The sequence below is a fragment of the Poecilia formosa genome, unplaced genomic scaffold (assembly GCF_000485575.1).
Source record: "Poecilia formosa unplaced genomic scaffold, Poecilia_formosa-5.1.2 Scaffold1030, whole genome shotgun sequence".
Taxonomy (NCBI): Eukaryota; Metazoa; Chordata; class Actinopteri; order Cyprinodontiformes; family Poeciliidae; genus Poecilia; species Poecilia formosa.
Genome location: NW_006800969.1, coordinates 3,850 through 20,225, shown reverse-complemented (window position 1 = coordinate 20,225; position 16,376 = coordinate 3,850). Strand labels below are relative to the sequence as shown.

Here is a 16,376-nt window from a genome sequence, read left to right as displayed (position 1 = left end):
CAGGCAGATGATAGGGTGTCTTACTTTCTGGAGAGTGTGTCGGGATCCTGAATCAGATGAGGGGAATGAAGGAAAATCCAGGTACCGGTAGGTTGGTGAGGTGGAGGACGTTGGAGGGCGGAACAGGCAAGTTTAACTGCGGGAGCGGCGGAGCTGGTGGCCGACAGGGTCCGGGAGGGACCTCGCTTCCAGGATTAGTAGCGACCTGCAGGTACTACCTGTGGGCCAGGTAGGTTATCCTCTGAGGCAGGACCGGGAGGGATGGAGCACAGAATAGTGCGGCCCACTGGGATCCCCGGTTGCTCCACAAAGGTAGCTCAGGTGAACCAGGAAGCGGCAGAATCACAGGAGCTCAGAACAGCAACGGGAAACTCCTGAACGAGGAAACACAACGAATGATTAAACAGGGTTAGTACTCAGGGGGCCTCTCAGAGAAACGTTTACCGTAGTAAGCTAACACTCAGGCACTGAAGAGTCGACCAGCCGCTTCTTAAATGCTGCACCGCAGTCATCTCCAAATAGACAACAGGTGTGTCTACCGGATTGGAGAACGCCTCTCCAGGGACCCAACCACCCGACGACACCTGGTGGAAAAGGAAGGAAGCAGCAGGCGCACCCAAACAAACAAAATCCCTCAAAAAAAAAAGGAAACAAAAATGAAACAAAGCTCGGGTCATAACACTCACAAGCCGAAGTGAAACCACACAGAACAACAATCAGAGTTCGACATCACAGAGTTTAATCAAAAACAAAGAAAAAGCATACATTCATTTACCTGAGACAAATACAACAAGAGAAAAATGCCAAAATAGAAGAAATGCAACAGAAATGTAAACAATGGAAAGAGATGTGCATTTCGTTGTTAGAAGAACAGGAACTATTTTGAGGTTTTGTTGCCAAGTCCGATTATTATAAGAGGCTTTGGGCTTGTTTTGTTTCTAAAGTCGCTTGCAAATTTAATGAGTCGCGGGTTGCGCTTTTTGGGTTCGTTTTTGAACGTGAAGTTACTCACGTGGGCTTGGAAATAAGCAGAGACACAATAAATCCCAGAATGCATCTGCCATCCAGGTCGTTTATATCAGACTCTCCCTGTCCATCATTTCCCAGATGATCCGTCCCGCTGTGACTTTGTTAATGTCAAGTTAAGATATTTTAAAATCCTTCTTAGAGTTTTCCAGACAATAGTGGACCACACGAATTACAAACTTTTTTGTACTGTTGTAACCATTAAACTATCTCCCCTTCAGTTCAACCTTATAAGTGGAAATACATTATTGATGTTATTATAAAATAACTTGCAATTAAGTAATGGCAAAGCTCAAAGTAATTTTCAAAGGGGTTGGAGCGTTGTTGTCAGGAGCTGCTGAGAGTAACTAAAAGTTTTAGTGTAACTTAGTTACTTTCCAAATCAAGTAGTAATTTAACTAAGTTACTTTTTCGAGGAGTAATGAGAAATCTGATTAAAGTTATTTTTTTCAAACTATGCCATCACTGGTCGCCAACATATGTGTGATGATTCGTCACACAGAAATATCTACCATGTATGTAACGTCACGATGTGCTTCGCCACCCATTTGCTGCGATCAGGATGATATGAAATTAATTTTCCAGTATTTTCAGTAAAGCTACACATCTAAAGCACAGCCGCCCGCCGTGTTCAGTCTATCCGCTCACCTGTATAAATACTCCTCAGCACTCTTCCTGTCGTTCGCTCTGAACCAGCAGCTCTGGAAGGAGAAAAGCTGCCGTACTCCCCCGAAATAAGACAAAAACCCAGACGTTATCATGAATCAGTAAAATCCTCCCAGGCCGAACTTGAAAATTGGACATTATACTGCTAACATTTAGCTTTCTTCAACAGCTCAGGCTGGGCTGCCACCTTTCAGAAGTAACAAGGTACGCCCACCATGGCGTGTCTCCCTACTCTCATGGGTGGGATGGCCGCTGCAGTGATAGACAATATTTTATGGCAGTGTTTTTGTTTTTAAAAAGTAATCCATAGAGCAATCATTCATACATAGAGCACTCCAAAATTTTACTCCAATCAGAGCATACCTTAAACAAGTTTAATTAAGCAAATGTAAAATGTATTTGATAAACTGCTCAAGTACCGAGTAACTGATCATAATACCTAATTTAATAATCAATATGTGTCCTCAGACAGGGCTCCAACAGCATAAGTTACGTGAAAATTATGGTACTGTAAAGAGTATTATCAAAATATTTATACAAATAAGTAGTTAGGTTTGGAGGCTGGTTCTAGATCAAATTTACCACAAGGGCCAAGGGCCTTTTCATAAGGACACTTAAAAAAATGAAACAAAAAAAAAAACTGAGCAATATTTCAAAATGTGATATATCAACTGAGCCAAAGAGCCACTTGTGTCTCCAGAGATTCAGTTTGCAGATCGCTGAGAGATGGAAAGTGTGATCCGCAGCTAAAAGTGCAACACTATAATTTTTAATTCAATGTTAAAGTAAAATTATGAAGGTAAAAAAAATCCACCGAGTATTGAGGTAAGACATTTATTTAGCATAATTTCTTCTGTAACCCTGATGGCCCCCGTATAGAACCGCCCATGGGCTGAAGGTCCATGTCTGACATTAATTAAATGATCACTGAAATTTTTCTAATTCATAAAAATGGTGTTCATCAGTAATAACGCATTTTATGGGAAGAGACAAAGTAAGTGCATAAAACCTATTACCTTACAAAGACTGTGGGATTAAAAAAATGGTGATTGGACAATATTTTTTTCCTGGTAGTCAGGAGGATATGGCTCTTTCAACATTTTTTTTTTGTTTCAGCAAAAGCTTTGCAGCAAAATGTATGTTTTCTTTGTGGATAGTAGTGAAAAGAAATCACTAAATATCCAAACATTTCACTATGCTAGCTCATTTTGTCTTGCCAAATGTGATCAAAAAGTCATTTTTTAGTGTACCTACCCTTTGTACAAACTCTTTAAGTTCTTCACATTTCCCAGATGAACATTACTTATGTCTGGGCAAACTTGTGGTGATACTGCAATAGAGTGGAGAATATATACTACTAACAGGCTTCTGACCAACAATCTGTTATCTGATTGTTTAATGGAGCTTCAGATGCAAATTCTTTGTTTTTACAGGCTTACCCAAAAGTCAGGAGGCAGTAGAAATTGAGAAGGAACAAGAAGAAACCATAGACCTGCTGAACAACCATCACAGAAACGGAAAAGCATATGTCGTTGTCGACTGTGGAGGTAACCATGTTACTCATGATTATTCAAACATTTGACAAGTTAAACACTAACCAACATTTTTATGTGTCAAGATGGCACTTGGCATCTTTACACTGTGATGTCTTCTATGACTTTGTATTTTTGTGTTTTTATGATTTAAGACACTTTGAACTGCCTTGTTGCTGATATGTGCTTTACAAATAAAATCAATTAAATTTTAGAAGTTTGAAACCATCAGGGCCCCATTTCAAAAAGCAGGATAAGTGAAAATTCTGAATAAGTCCTAGGGTAACTATGTGCATATCCTGTGTTTTTGGTTTCAGAAAGTCAGATAGCCGTTATCCCAAGTCAACTTACAACCACAACTTACTCCATGAAGCAACCCTCCTTGGTATCAAGCTTGTTTGAGCAAATCCTGAGTCTGTCCTGCCATTTTGTTGAAACCTGACAAAGAAAGTGTAAAAAATGGTGTGTCCTTTTTCTGGGGGACCCCGTTGGAGAGCAAATACTCCTCCTCCTTTAAAAGGTGACCACACCATTATTAGATGTTTTTCAATCATTCAATGGGTCAAGTTTATTTAAATAGCACATTTCAGCAACAAGGCAGCTAAAAGTGCTTTACATAATACAAACACAAAAATACAGTCATAAAACACAGAGTGAACAAGTAAAGCATTACATTTTAAGTGCCATTGTTGCACATCAAAATGGTAACATTTGATTTATATTGGTTCAAAAGCAACTCCAACAGGTGGACTTTTAGTATAGATTTAAAGGGACTCAGTGTTTCAGCTCTTTAGGAGTTTTCTGGAAGTTTGTTCCAGATTTGTGATGCATGTATTACCAGCACCAGATCTAGGGGAATCTGAGCCAGCATCAAGTGGCACACAGGCAGAAGAATCCTGTGTAACCAATATCTGTGGATCACAGAGGAAACGAGTTATGTTACTCTGGCAAGAGCTTGTTTATTTTGACATTTTAAATTAAATAAATAAAATACAATTAAAATATATCTAAATCAGTGTTTCTCAACCTTTTTCGGGACAGCGCCCCCCCAGCTTTTATCCAGGTCCCTCACCGCCTCACCAAAGAATTTGTAGGCTACTTTGCACTGACTATTATTTTTTTATTATTAATATTACTATCACTATTGTAGATGTTTTAATTTTTATGCTTGTTTCTGTATTGATCAAAAATAATTTCCCAGAGAACAAAAAAAGCCCTGGGAATAGAACTTTCCACAGGTGTCTACGAGAAATGCAATGAATGGACATTCAACTTAAAATCGGTAGGGCTAACAGCAGCCAATCAGAGTGGAAAAAATACTGATCTGTGCCATTTTCTAGTTAAATATTGCACCAAATGACCAGATAAAAGATGGCAGTTTAAACTTTGATCTATTTGCAAACCGACTGAGCTCAGCAACATTAAAACATGGATAGAACCGTAACTACATTAATCTTAACTATAACTCCCTCCAGACAGAAAACAGACACAAGATGTTCTTTGAAAGTTACTGGCATTTAATAAATTATGCTGTGAGAACTGTACAAAAACATAACACATTTTTACAGAAAGAAAGACATTCACATAAAGAATAGGCAGCTACTACACAGCAAAACATTTACAATAAAGTGGCTTGACTTACAAAAAAAGACTCATTACATCATCTTTAAAACACGTGGCTAACAAACTCGACACATTCTTAAAATAAACTTTCTATTTACAAACAAAATTAAAATACAAAAATGTGTACCTCATTGGCCGCTTCAACCTGGAAGGGTTAACACAGAAACTCTGTGAAACTACTTCTTCCAATCCAGCTACGCCAGACTTGGTGCCTCACCAAATCTCTCCATCAATTAAGAAAAAATAAAGCATGCTGCCCTCTACAGAGTGTGGCGTGTAACTAAAAATATGTGCCTAAATGAAACAACAAATTAAACATTGGTTCCACTCCGGTAACCTCTCCACAACTTATAATAAACATTAAATATTTTACATCACTTTGTCTACACTAACTTAAATCATGAAATTAAACCAAACTGTATAACTGTCAATGGCAGCTACATTAACTCTTCTCTTCAGTGTTTCTGTCGGTTTCTGGTGGTGCAGCTCTGTGCTGCCTTCAGGAGAATGGGACATCAGAGGATCATCCATAAAATTTCACCCACATGGCATTTATTGTGCAAACCAGAGCTTTCAGTTGAAAAACAAAAGTTCAAGGTCCTTTTAATGCCATATATAAGATAGAAACATGGATGATATCTTTATATAGACCCGTCTACTGATTTATAGATTTATAGTTTTACTGGACAGAAATTACACAGAATAAATCTGGTTCTTTTTTTCAGAAAGATGAAGACAAGGTTCAATAATTGTAAAGGAAACAAATCTGAAAAACCTTTGCATTGACACAAAAAATACCAAGACTTGTATTGATGTTATCATTTTGAGTGTTTGTTGAATGTGTAACTCCTTTTTCTTAGATTTTAGAGGATTTTAATCAGTCCTCTCACTTTGTTTGTAAACAGATGAAACAATTGACTTCACCGTTCACAAAGTGCTGGAAGGAGGATCGCTCAAGAAGCTGTATGAGGCCCCTAAGAACCAACTGGGAGGACAAACTGTGGACAGAAAATTTAAATTGTTTCTGAAAGAAATTTTCTCTAATGGAGTCTGGGATGAATATGAACAAAGTTTCCCCAGTGAGGTTCAGAAAATGATGTATAATTTTATTTCTCTTAAACAACTGGATGAAGATATTCAGATCAGTTGTTCATATAACCTGGGTGAGTTGGCTGAGAAAGAGAAAGATATTGAAGCATACTTTGATTCAGTGGAAGGAGCTTCCTGGGATGATGGATATGTCAGAATCTCCAGAGAGAAACTGAAATCTTTCTATGCTGAGAGTCTGCAGGGAATCACCAAGAGCCTCAGAGAAATATTAGACAAAAATCCCAACATTGGGTTTATTGTGTTAGTGGGAGGATTGGCTGAGAGCCAGATTCTACGTCAGCACATCACTGATCAGTTTGGACGTCAGTATAAAGTCCTGTGTCCTCTTAGACCCCAGGAAGCGATTCTGAAAGGAGCCGTAGAGCTGGGGAGAAACCCAGAGATGGTGGAGCCTCAGAGGAAACGTCCAGCTTGGTTGAATTTCATTTGTGAAAAATTTAAAGAGTGAAAAATTGTCTCTTACTCTACTTTCACCAAAGTTTCTGGTAAAAGTCTTCAGCATTTGGAAAAACAGCTGTAAAGAAGTTTTTATTTTGGTCAGCATCTTCATTAACACAGATGAATGTGTCTTTGGATTTGAATAAATTAAGGAAATAATTTTAGAGATTACAACTATCTGCTGCTGAAAATTGTCCAAACAATGCAATCTGTAGAGTTACCATTTTCTGCTGGAGAACTATTGTACATAATTAAGAGTTAGTTCTATGTTGACAGTAGCTATAGTCTCATAAAAATTTTAGTTGATTTATGTATCACTCTTAAGTGGTTAAACCTTTGGTTATGTCTGAGGGTAGTTTGTAAGTCACAATAACTGATGCTTGAAATTCTTTTTGAATTTGATGTGACATGTTAAGATGGGATGTGTCAATTTGACAAAAAATATATGAAACAGGTTTGAAATACATTTGTACATGATTGTTATAACTATCTAATAAAAGTTGAACAAAGAAATGTTTTTGATGTAACTGAAGATGGAGATGATGAAGAAATGTTTTGATTCTGTTCTCTAGTTTTCCCTCAACTATTTTGACTGTATAGTTGGACATTTCACTGATCCACTTTTGTAGTATGTATTTGACTTTGTCAGTAAATACTTGTGTTTCCATTAAACCATTAATTGTGGAAACTGAAATTAAGAAAATAAATTACACTGGATGAAAAGTGGGATTTTTGACCCTGCAACAGGAGACCCACGTGAATTGTCAGTCATTGGATGAAAAAACAATGACATCACAATTCATTACTTACATGTGATTGGTTGGTAGATATCTCCCTATTAGACACACTAGACCTTTATAATTACAGGCCTGGTTAAGCCCCTCCCTAATAAAATTATAAAAAAATAACCTAGAAATAAAAATACACCAAGCACAAGGCATAAGTTTATATTTTTAATTTTTGTTGAAAAATAAATATGTACATACATGCATATAAAACACATCTACAAATAAAAAAAAAAACATGTATAAAATAAAAAACACATCTACAAATAATTAAAAAAAAATTCAGTAAAAAAAAAAAAAAAAGATTACAGCACAAAATGCTTGTCTACTTCTGAGCTGTGTGGTGGTGGTTTTCTTTCTGAGCATGATCCAACATACAAACACTTATGATGCAAAATGCTGTATTTAGGGTTAGCTTCAAGTCTCTTACCACGACTTTTGGTGTTTTATCTTACTGTTTGCACACAAAATAAGATATAAATGCTTGTCCATTTCTGGACCATCTGCCAGTGTTTTTTGTCCAAACATGATCAAACATTATGCTGCGTTCAGGACAGGCCCAACATCTCTCCTGTAGCACAGACCTGACTTCTCTTCCTGTCTTGTAGGCCTGACTTCTCTTCCTGTAATGTAGTCCTGATGTCACTGAGCTCCTGGATGGAGGAACTTTGGGTCCATCCTGACACCGCCTCATAGCTGCCATCCTCCCAGAATGCCACCTCCTCTGCTGCCAGTACCCTCTGCCTTCCTCCATCAGCTGTTAATACAGAACAATCATTATGAGCTACAGGCATCTTTTAGTCATTATGAAACTACAGTGAAATTATTTGGCAATTTCCAGCTTAGTATGCACACATGAGACATTAAAACAAACAAACAAAAACACATTAATACATTCTTACAAAAAATAAAAACTTTAATGAAAAAGAGAAACACTTGGAAACAATTGGAAGAAAAAATAATTAAAAGCAGTTGGTAATAAATAGTAAAACATAGCTCAACAAACTCTGAGGGAGATAATTTGTTTTGATGGATTTTAATAAATCACAAGGAATTGTGACATATCTATATTAGTAATAAATCTTACCAGCTTCTTTCTTTAGCTACATCTGGATGACTGGCAGTCGGTCCTGGATGCAGCTGGAAAACATTTTTGTGCATTGTCAATACATAGCATAATTACATTATGTACATAAACAATATTGAAGCATAAAATATCATCAACATTCTAATAGTAGATACTCACACACAGTTGCATCTCTGTCCTCGTCACGGACATCAGGACGTTCCTGAAGAGTCTGATTGACACAAATGTGACTCCCATTCTGTGGAGTCTGTGGAAATAAATGTAAAATTAAAAAAATATTGTAGAAAATATATCGCTTTCTCAAAAATACATAAGTAAATAAGTTAAAATTATTCTCAACCAACCATTATACAGTCGGAAATCAACGCAGTGACTGTACATAATACATACCGGTCTTGTGATCCTCATATCCGTCCTCCGTCCGCCATGTTGTTGATCTCTACTGCTTTCCACGCTCTGCCTTGCTGTACTGCGTTATAACAAAATAAGTAAAATAACAGGAAGATCAGTTTTCCTTACAAATATGTGAGTGTTCACTATTGACTAAATGTGAATTCATAACTTACTGAATTTCTCTTCGTCCTGGTGGACCCCCTCAGAGCGCCTCGGCACCGTGCCTCCTGGCTGTGGAGGCTTGGCCATTTTTCAGGTCTGAAAAAATAAAAGATGAGAGTATTTTTAAGAGTTCAGAACATCACATGTAATAAAAAATACAATACAAAATCTCTCCCTACACTTGTTTCGGCATATAAAAACGACAGTCCGCTTTCTGTAAGAAACAAAGCAACTCGCCTCGCTGACCGTGCTCGCTATTCATTAAAGCTTTCTTACCGTGAGTTCGGCCTTGTTGGACCGCCGCGGTTCATCTGTTGTTTTCCGCCGGAACATTGCTTAATATCAAAACGATACTGAAAAGGTAACTCCGTGAAATAGGACTTTTTCCACCATTTCACACAACGCACGGGCATTTTCGTTCATGTTGGGTTTCGCAGTAGCACCCGTTAGCGTGGGTGCTAATCTTCCTCTGGAGTTTAAATGGCGGCTGCTTGACCGACTATGAAAGCGCATTACTGCCACCAACTGGACTGGAGTGTTAAATGAAAGTTGACAGAAAAAAATACATTCTAAAAGTTATTTTTTCAAAAGTTACGTGACAGTATATTTTATTTTTATTATAATTAATTGCTAAAATGTTTTTAAATGTATAGATGTTTATTTACGAAATTCTACTTTGAGCAGTCTGCTTTTTAGTTTATGCAGAATATGATTCATAATCCGTGAGTTATTTAGTTCTTAACTAACAAAACTTTAAAAAAAGAATACAAATGTTAATACTCTATCAGAAGGTATCGCATACTTTTAACCATTTTGTTCTTCAATTTAAACTTGAGAGTTAAACAACTGAATACTGATAAATCATCTGTAGTTTCTTAAGTCCTGTATTGTAATGTGGAATGGTCTCACTACCACTTCAACATAGCATGACTCTGGGTCCAATATAGCATGACTCTGGGTCTTTAAATCAATCAGTGAACAATAACATTAGTTTGAATATTATTCACAAAAATACTTTATGTACAACATGTACATAAAGTATTTTATGTACATGTTTTATTATTATTTTTGATTAAGATGTGCAATTCCTCCCATCACAAGATAAATCTTCAGATAGGAGGAATGTCAAAGTAAGTCTATTGTATATAATCATGCATATTCTTCTTTTATATCATCAATTCAACCAAAACTAAGTTTTTTCAGTGCTCCTAACACACATGCAATATATATTTTAATGGATAAGGTAGATTGTTTTAATATTCTTTCTCCAAACATACTTATTTATGGTGAACAGAAGGTAAAAAGGGTTAGCTACAAAATAAATAATGCCCCTTTTCCACTGGCTCCACTCGGCACGGCTCGGCTCTGTTTCGGAGTGACCGCGTTTCCACCGGCCCACTTGGCTCTGTTGCAGGGTACCGCCAAGGGTACCCCCTTCGCGTCAATATGTGACGTGAAGGGTTCTCTCATTGAATGCTGTACGGTTCCCTAAGGGTCCGATACTGACAACTTAGGAACAAATAAGATGACGTGTCTATTCTATTTTTTTAAAAACCTTTATTTACAACTTATGTGCTAGTTTGAACAGGATATTGAGAATATTTACTACAAATACATGTCAGATGTATCAGTCACAATACTTTAATTCGGTATTTAAAAATAACTCAGTAAAATATAAAACCGGAGAGGTTTTATTGTGCTTGTTGTTAGCTTGATTTAAAAGCCTTTAAAAAAAAACTATTTCTGAGTATGATATCAATGATTTACACCAAATAAAGTTAAGACAAATTAAGATGTGTTTTCGTTTGTGATTGCATGCAAACTGTTCTGTAAATCTTTTAATATGTTTGATTGAAATAAAAATAAGGACGGATCCCACAAAAACCCAAGAAGAAGAAGAAGCTGACGTCATCCTATGCAACACTGTTGCTAAAAACATCAGTGCCCCTAGGCTGTGATGATCTTTAAAGTTCTGAACCCTGTCTGAATACACTGATTGCAGCTATAGGTCATTTACTTGAATTAAATATGAACTTGCGTCAGTACAGGCACATTTCTTTTCTCCTGTCTGTTATTTATTGCTGTTGCAAGCCAGATGAAGTGAAGTAAAGAGCTGAGAACCTGATCTTTGAACAGACAGAGAACATAGCTGAGGAGCAGCCTGGGATGCTTACTGAGGAGCATCCAATGATATCAGAGAACCAGGAAGAGACTGTGATAGTGCTTGATTTAGTTCCTGTTTCTCCTCCTGTTGTCCCATCCTCTCAGTCTTTTCAGAAGAAGAATGGCCTTTATTTGAATTGACAGAAAAGTTGGTAATGAGAGAAGGGGGAGACATGCAGCAAAAATCAATCAATCAATCAAATTTTATTTATATAGCACATTTCAGCAGCAGGGCATTTCAAGGTGCTTCACATAATTAAAGAAAAAATAAGAACAGCATGTAACATTGAATAAACAGTAAGAAAGAGACTGAGATTTTGTAAAAAGATAAAAAATTTTATCAAAAAGTATACTTTTGTTACAGAATTTAAGCGCCTGTTGTCGCCGGTCTCCGCCTCCGTTTAACATGGGTATTATCCAGGCCCCGTCGCCTGACAGGACAGAATTTACAGATTTTTAGTCAAAACGCCATTTGACAAGGATTCTCACACCTCAGAGTTTTAGTTAAAATGTCTTTTAACAAGGATTCTCGCACGTTTAACTAAAAGCCATGAAGCGAACCTGCGACAGCTGCGTTGAGGACTAAGGCCTCCATATGAGGGTTGTGCTTAATCCCTGCACCACCACAGCACACCCTACCATTAGCATTTTAAAACTCAGATTTCTATGCTGATCTATATTTAACATGTGTGTTAAATTAACACATTCATAGTGTTAACTTTTGACACTATACACTAGTTTTAAGTAAATCAACACTAATGAGAGTTAAATTTCAATTACTGAGAGTGTTTATTCAACCTTATCACAAAAGGAGTCTTGACTGAAGTTCAGTCTGGAAGACTCTAGTCGCACCTGCCTCATCAATCAGCGCCCGCCTCTCTGCAACCTGGACCTATCGGCGCGGACCAAGCCTCGCTCCAGCCAATCACCGGCTGGGCTCCAGTTCAAAAGGATCTTCTCCAGTGGCCTCCTCTGCTCACCAGCTGCAATCAGCCCACCTCTACCCCATCTCCACCTTCAGCTCCCGGCTCTCAGGCCTCATCTTCCTCCGACAGCCGCCACCAGTACAGGCCCTGGGGGGTCTACATTCCTATACTGCATCAGGAATGTTCATCGAGCTCATCGAAGTCCAGCTCGATGTCCCCGGCCGGGGCCTGAACGCCAAAGGACTTTTTATTTTCATGTTCATCTTGTCATTAAACTCTTTTAATCACCTTCTTTCTCCGTCTGAGTCTCTCCAGATTGAAATAACAGTTTCAAAAGTGTCATTTTAACACAATCAAGAGTGGACCAACATAGACACGTTCAAAGTGTTGAATTCAGCTCTCTAGGAGTTGAATTAATACTTCCAAATTTGCTGTGTACATACCAGATCTAGTGAATTACTCCATCTAAACAGGGGAGGCCTAGCAGCAACAAGTGACAAAAACATTTTGATAATCTTTTTTTAAAAGTAACAACTGCTACATTTAAAAATATCTGTTAAATCATTGTATCACATAGTGTTATTTAATTAAACATATATATGCTTAATTATATATATGTGCATATGTTATATGCACTTATATATATCAGTGCATATAACATTCATATGCACTGATGTGGCATGAATTAATTCATGGCATATTAATTAATTACCATGCCGCATTATTAATGTTGTGTAGCTGTTTTTGTCATAAATTATGTAAATTATGTTTTTATGATGTGGACCAAGAGTAGCCATTGTCATGGCAATGGCTACTGGGGATCAAATTACACAACTTGATAATTTGAACCTGTAAGCAGCTCAAGTCAGAATAGCTGAAGTCCACATCTACTAAGACAGACCTACGAAATCATATTTCTTCTGTTGTATTACAATCCCCTGGGGAGGAGTTTTAAACTTCACATCCCAGCACAAAGAGGAGACGCCACAAAGAAGATACTCTAAAGTGCAATAAACAAGGAAAAATTAGCAGAAAGACATGCAAAGCTTCTGAGAAACAGAATGTCCACACCACAACAGTCAACCTGTATAGACACAGCGAGAATTGTGTTTCCACTGTGGAACTTTACTGTCTAATCTCTAAACAACAGGTCCACAATATCACAAGTCCATAAGTGATATTCATACACAATTCTCTGATCGGTAAAAATAAATGTCAAGAATTAATTTAAATATGTAAATCTCTTAAAAATGAGACAGAAGTTTCTGCATGTGAAACCAACCTTTCTTGTCTGACCAGATAAGCAGCTCCAGGGAGGAGGAGCTGACAGATAAAAAAAGAAAACAAGCTGTTAACGCTCCCACTGGTATTCTGGTTTTCATCCTGACCTGCAGAACATGATTCTACAATGGGTGACTCCTATGTTATAGCCATAGACTTTGGTACTGCTTACAGTGGATATGCCTTCAATATCACAGCCAGAGAGGAAGAAAGTGATCCCAAATTAAAGAGATGGGGAGCAAAACATGGACTGGACACCCCAAAGACTCCAACCTGCATCCTGTTTGATGAAAATGGAGAATTTATGAAGTTTGGTTATGAAGCCAAAACAACATACATCAAAATGAGAGGAGAAGACGCGAAGAGACATTATTTCTTTGAAGGATTCAAATTGATCCTATATGACAAAGTGAGTTACAATTTAAATATTTATTGTTAATATTTTCTGACTACTGCTCAAGGTAACTGAGGAAGGAGTGGAGCGTATCCCAACCGATGTTGGGTAAGATGCCTGTTTAGGTTCTAAATGAAAAGTCTATTTAGTACATTAACTAAGATCTAAACTCCAGACTTTTCCAGAAAACAGAAGCTTATGGTGACTTGAATAAAATCAGGGGAAACATAATACATAATACATCATTACTTGCTGTTAATTGTTAGGAGAGCAGATGAACTGAAAATGTGTGGGCTGCTGAAAATTACACCTTAAAAACAATTTTCATATAATTCCCAGTGTAAAACCAAAATGTGTTCATAGAAGTAATAAGATTAGAAAAATATATTTTTTGTAGAAAATCTGCTGATTTAACAAACCCGGAAATAAAAGCAGTGTGTTTGTTAGTGTTGGGTTATAGTTTATTTACAGTACAACAAGATATGGATAAGAAAGCACTAAAATATTTTACACCAAGAAAGTACCCCAAAACACTGCATTTGTTGATTTTTTCTGTTTTGAATGAAGTTGAAAAGAACTCAGTTAGACATGTTTAATAAATATTTTTTCATATAACTGTGATATTCTAGGATCTTAACAAGGACCTTAAGATTAAAGCAGCAAATGATAAGGAAATGACGGCTCTGAAGGTTTTCTCTGAATCCCTGAGATTCCTGAAGGATGATGCACTGGAAACAATCAATGCCAAAACAAGAACAAAATTGACTCCCTCTAACTTCACATGGGTGCTGACAGTTCCTGCCATCTGGAATGAAACAGCTAAACAGTTCATGAAAGAAGCTGCAATTCAGGTAACATCAGGTTTTACAGAGACCAATGAAGTTCTGAAATGTTCAGCATTGATTTTATTATATTCCTCATCCAGGCAGGAATTATAACAGAAGGATATGATAAAAAACTGGTGATTACACTGGAACCAGAAGCTGCTTCAATCTGGTGTAAGAAGCTTCCAGCTGATGGATTCATCACAGAGAACCACAGCAGAGACTCTCTGGATCAGACTCCAGGAACTCAGTATCTTATTGTTGATTGTGGAGGTAATCATCTGTAAAGTTGATGCTACAGTAAAACTTTTAATAGCAACAGGATTGTTGTAGACGACTAACATTGATCTACATTATATGCTAAGCTTTATCACATTTTGTGGGTTTCAGGAGGAACCATTGACATCACTGTTCATAAAGTCCTGAAAGGAGGAGCCTTAAAGGAGCTACACAAGGCATCTGGAAACAACATGGGAGGACAAGCAGTGGACAGAAAGTTCAAAAAGTTCCTCAGAGAAATATTCACTGATGGAGTCTGGGATGAATATGAACAAAAATATCCCAGTGAGGTTCAGAGGATAATATTTGATTTTACTCGTCTCAAACAGGTAGATGAGAGTATTGAGATCACATGTCCATATAATCTGGGGAAATTGGCCCGGAAAAAGAAAGACATAGAAAGATTCTTTGAGTCGGTAGGAGGAGCTTCGTGGAATGAAGGGTCTATCATAATCACCAGAGAGAAACTGAAAACTTTCTTTGAGGAGAGTCTGCAGGGCATCACTATGAGTCTCAGAGAAATATTTAAAAAAGATCTCCACATTGGCTTCATTCTCTTAGTGGGGGGGTTCGCAGACAGTCAAATACTGCGTCAGCACATTAATGAACAGTTTGGAGAAGAATATAACATCCTGTGTCCTGTTAGACCTCAGGAAGCGATTCTTAGAGGAGCTGTAGAGTTTGGAAGAAACCCAAAGATAGTGGCATCTAGGAAAAGTCGCTTTACTTATGGGGTGGCCACATTAGAAAGGTTTAAGTCTGAACATAGACAAGAGAAGAAAATCACAGCTGATGGAAAAGAGTGGTGTCAGGACATTTTTAAAAAACTGCTGGAAGAAGGTGAAGATGTGGGCTGGGATGAAACCAGAGATCATATCCTTGATGCAGTAGATCCACAACAGAAAGAGATGAGTGTTAGATTGTTTAGAAGTGAAAGAAAAAACCCAAGATATGTAGATGAATGGGGGGTAGAAGAAGTAGGTTCATTTATAGTTAAACTCTGTGATCCTGAAAGAAACAAAGAACGTAAAGTGAAAGTGGAACTAAAGTTTGGCTCCCCAGAGATAACGGCTACAGGTACTGACCCGAGTACTGGAGAGAAAAGGTCACTTACATTTGAGTTTAAGACCCTCTGAAACATTTATAATATCACACTGCAGCTGTTTAAGGATGAAAAGGAAGAAATGTTTGGGGCTCTTTTATATTACAGGCCATAGTGCTTTTATCTTATTTGTAATGATTTGTAATGCTTTGTGCTTAGGTTCACATTTTTACTTTTTGCTTTTAGAAATTGAGGAATCCATTCAGTTGGGCATATTATATAGCACAAACTTATTTCTGTGTTCCATAACTTTGCTTTGTCTTTTGCTTGATGCAATGTGTTAATAAACTATGTTCCAAACGTCATATTTGGAAAACTTTTGCCTCTTTCTCTTTTGCCTCCATCCCAATTACACCAATGGCACATTTGTAACAAGTTGTTCCTTTTGCAAGTTTGGTTTGACAAACAAGGTATTGAAGATTTTGACCTCTGTTACTCTATTTGCCCAATTGACCGCTACAGGGCTTTGGTCAGAAAACATGCTGGTCATCAGTCATTTATGTTGGGCTTACTGACAAACTGTGATGTACAATAGTGCATTCCAGTATACAATAGAGCGAAATAAGTAATAAATCAAATAAGTTC

The 16,376-nt window shown here is 37.4% G+C and overlaps 2 protein-coding genes across 2 annotated transcripts in view; both read left to right on the top strand.

The window, feature by feature from the left end:
• Positions 1-7,360, top strand: part of LOC103132397 (heat shock 70 kDa protein 12A-like) — a 21,200-nt gene extending 13,840 nt beyond the window's left edge. Inside the window, exons 5-6 of the mRNA XM_016667364.1 lie at positions 3,126-3,239; positions 5,753-7,360. Coding sequence (XP_016522850.1) covers positions 3,126-3,239; positions 5,753-6,405 — 767 coding nt within the window. The 3' untranslated portion in view covers positions 6,406-7,360. The remainder of the gene's footprint in view (positions 1-3,125; positions 3,240-5,752) is intronic.
• Positions 7,361-13,266: 5,906 nt separating this feature from the next.
• On the top strand, positions 13,267-16,096 carry LOC103132395 (heat shock 70 kDa protein 12A-like). The gene is made up of 4 exons (XM_007544198.2): positions 13,267-13,601; positions 14,216-14,437; positions 14,512-14,683; positions 14,801-16,096. Exons 1-4 carry the CDS (start codon positions 13,320-13,322, stop codon positions 15,823-15,825), a joined length of 1,701 nt encoding a protein of 566 aa, XP_007544260.1. The 5' UTR covers positions 13,267-13,319; the 3' UTR covers positions 15,826-16,096.
• Positions 16,097-16,376: the final 280 nt, after the last annotated feature.

Excerpts from the sequence above, each read along its gene's own strand:
- LOC103132395 (XM_007544198.2), top strand. The coding sequence starts at position 13,320 with ATGGGTGACTCCTATGTTATAGCCATAGACTTTGGTACTGCTTACAGT. Across the intron at positions 13,602-14,215 it reads AATTGATCCTATATGACAAA|GATCTTAACAAGGACCTTAA; the intron begins GTGAGTTACAAT and ends GTGATATTCTAG. Across the intron at positions 14,438-14,511 it reads TGAAAGAAGCTGCAATTCAG|GCAGGAATTATAACAGAAGG; the intron begins GTAACATCAGGT and ends TTCCTCATCCAG.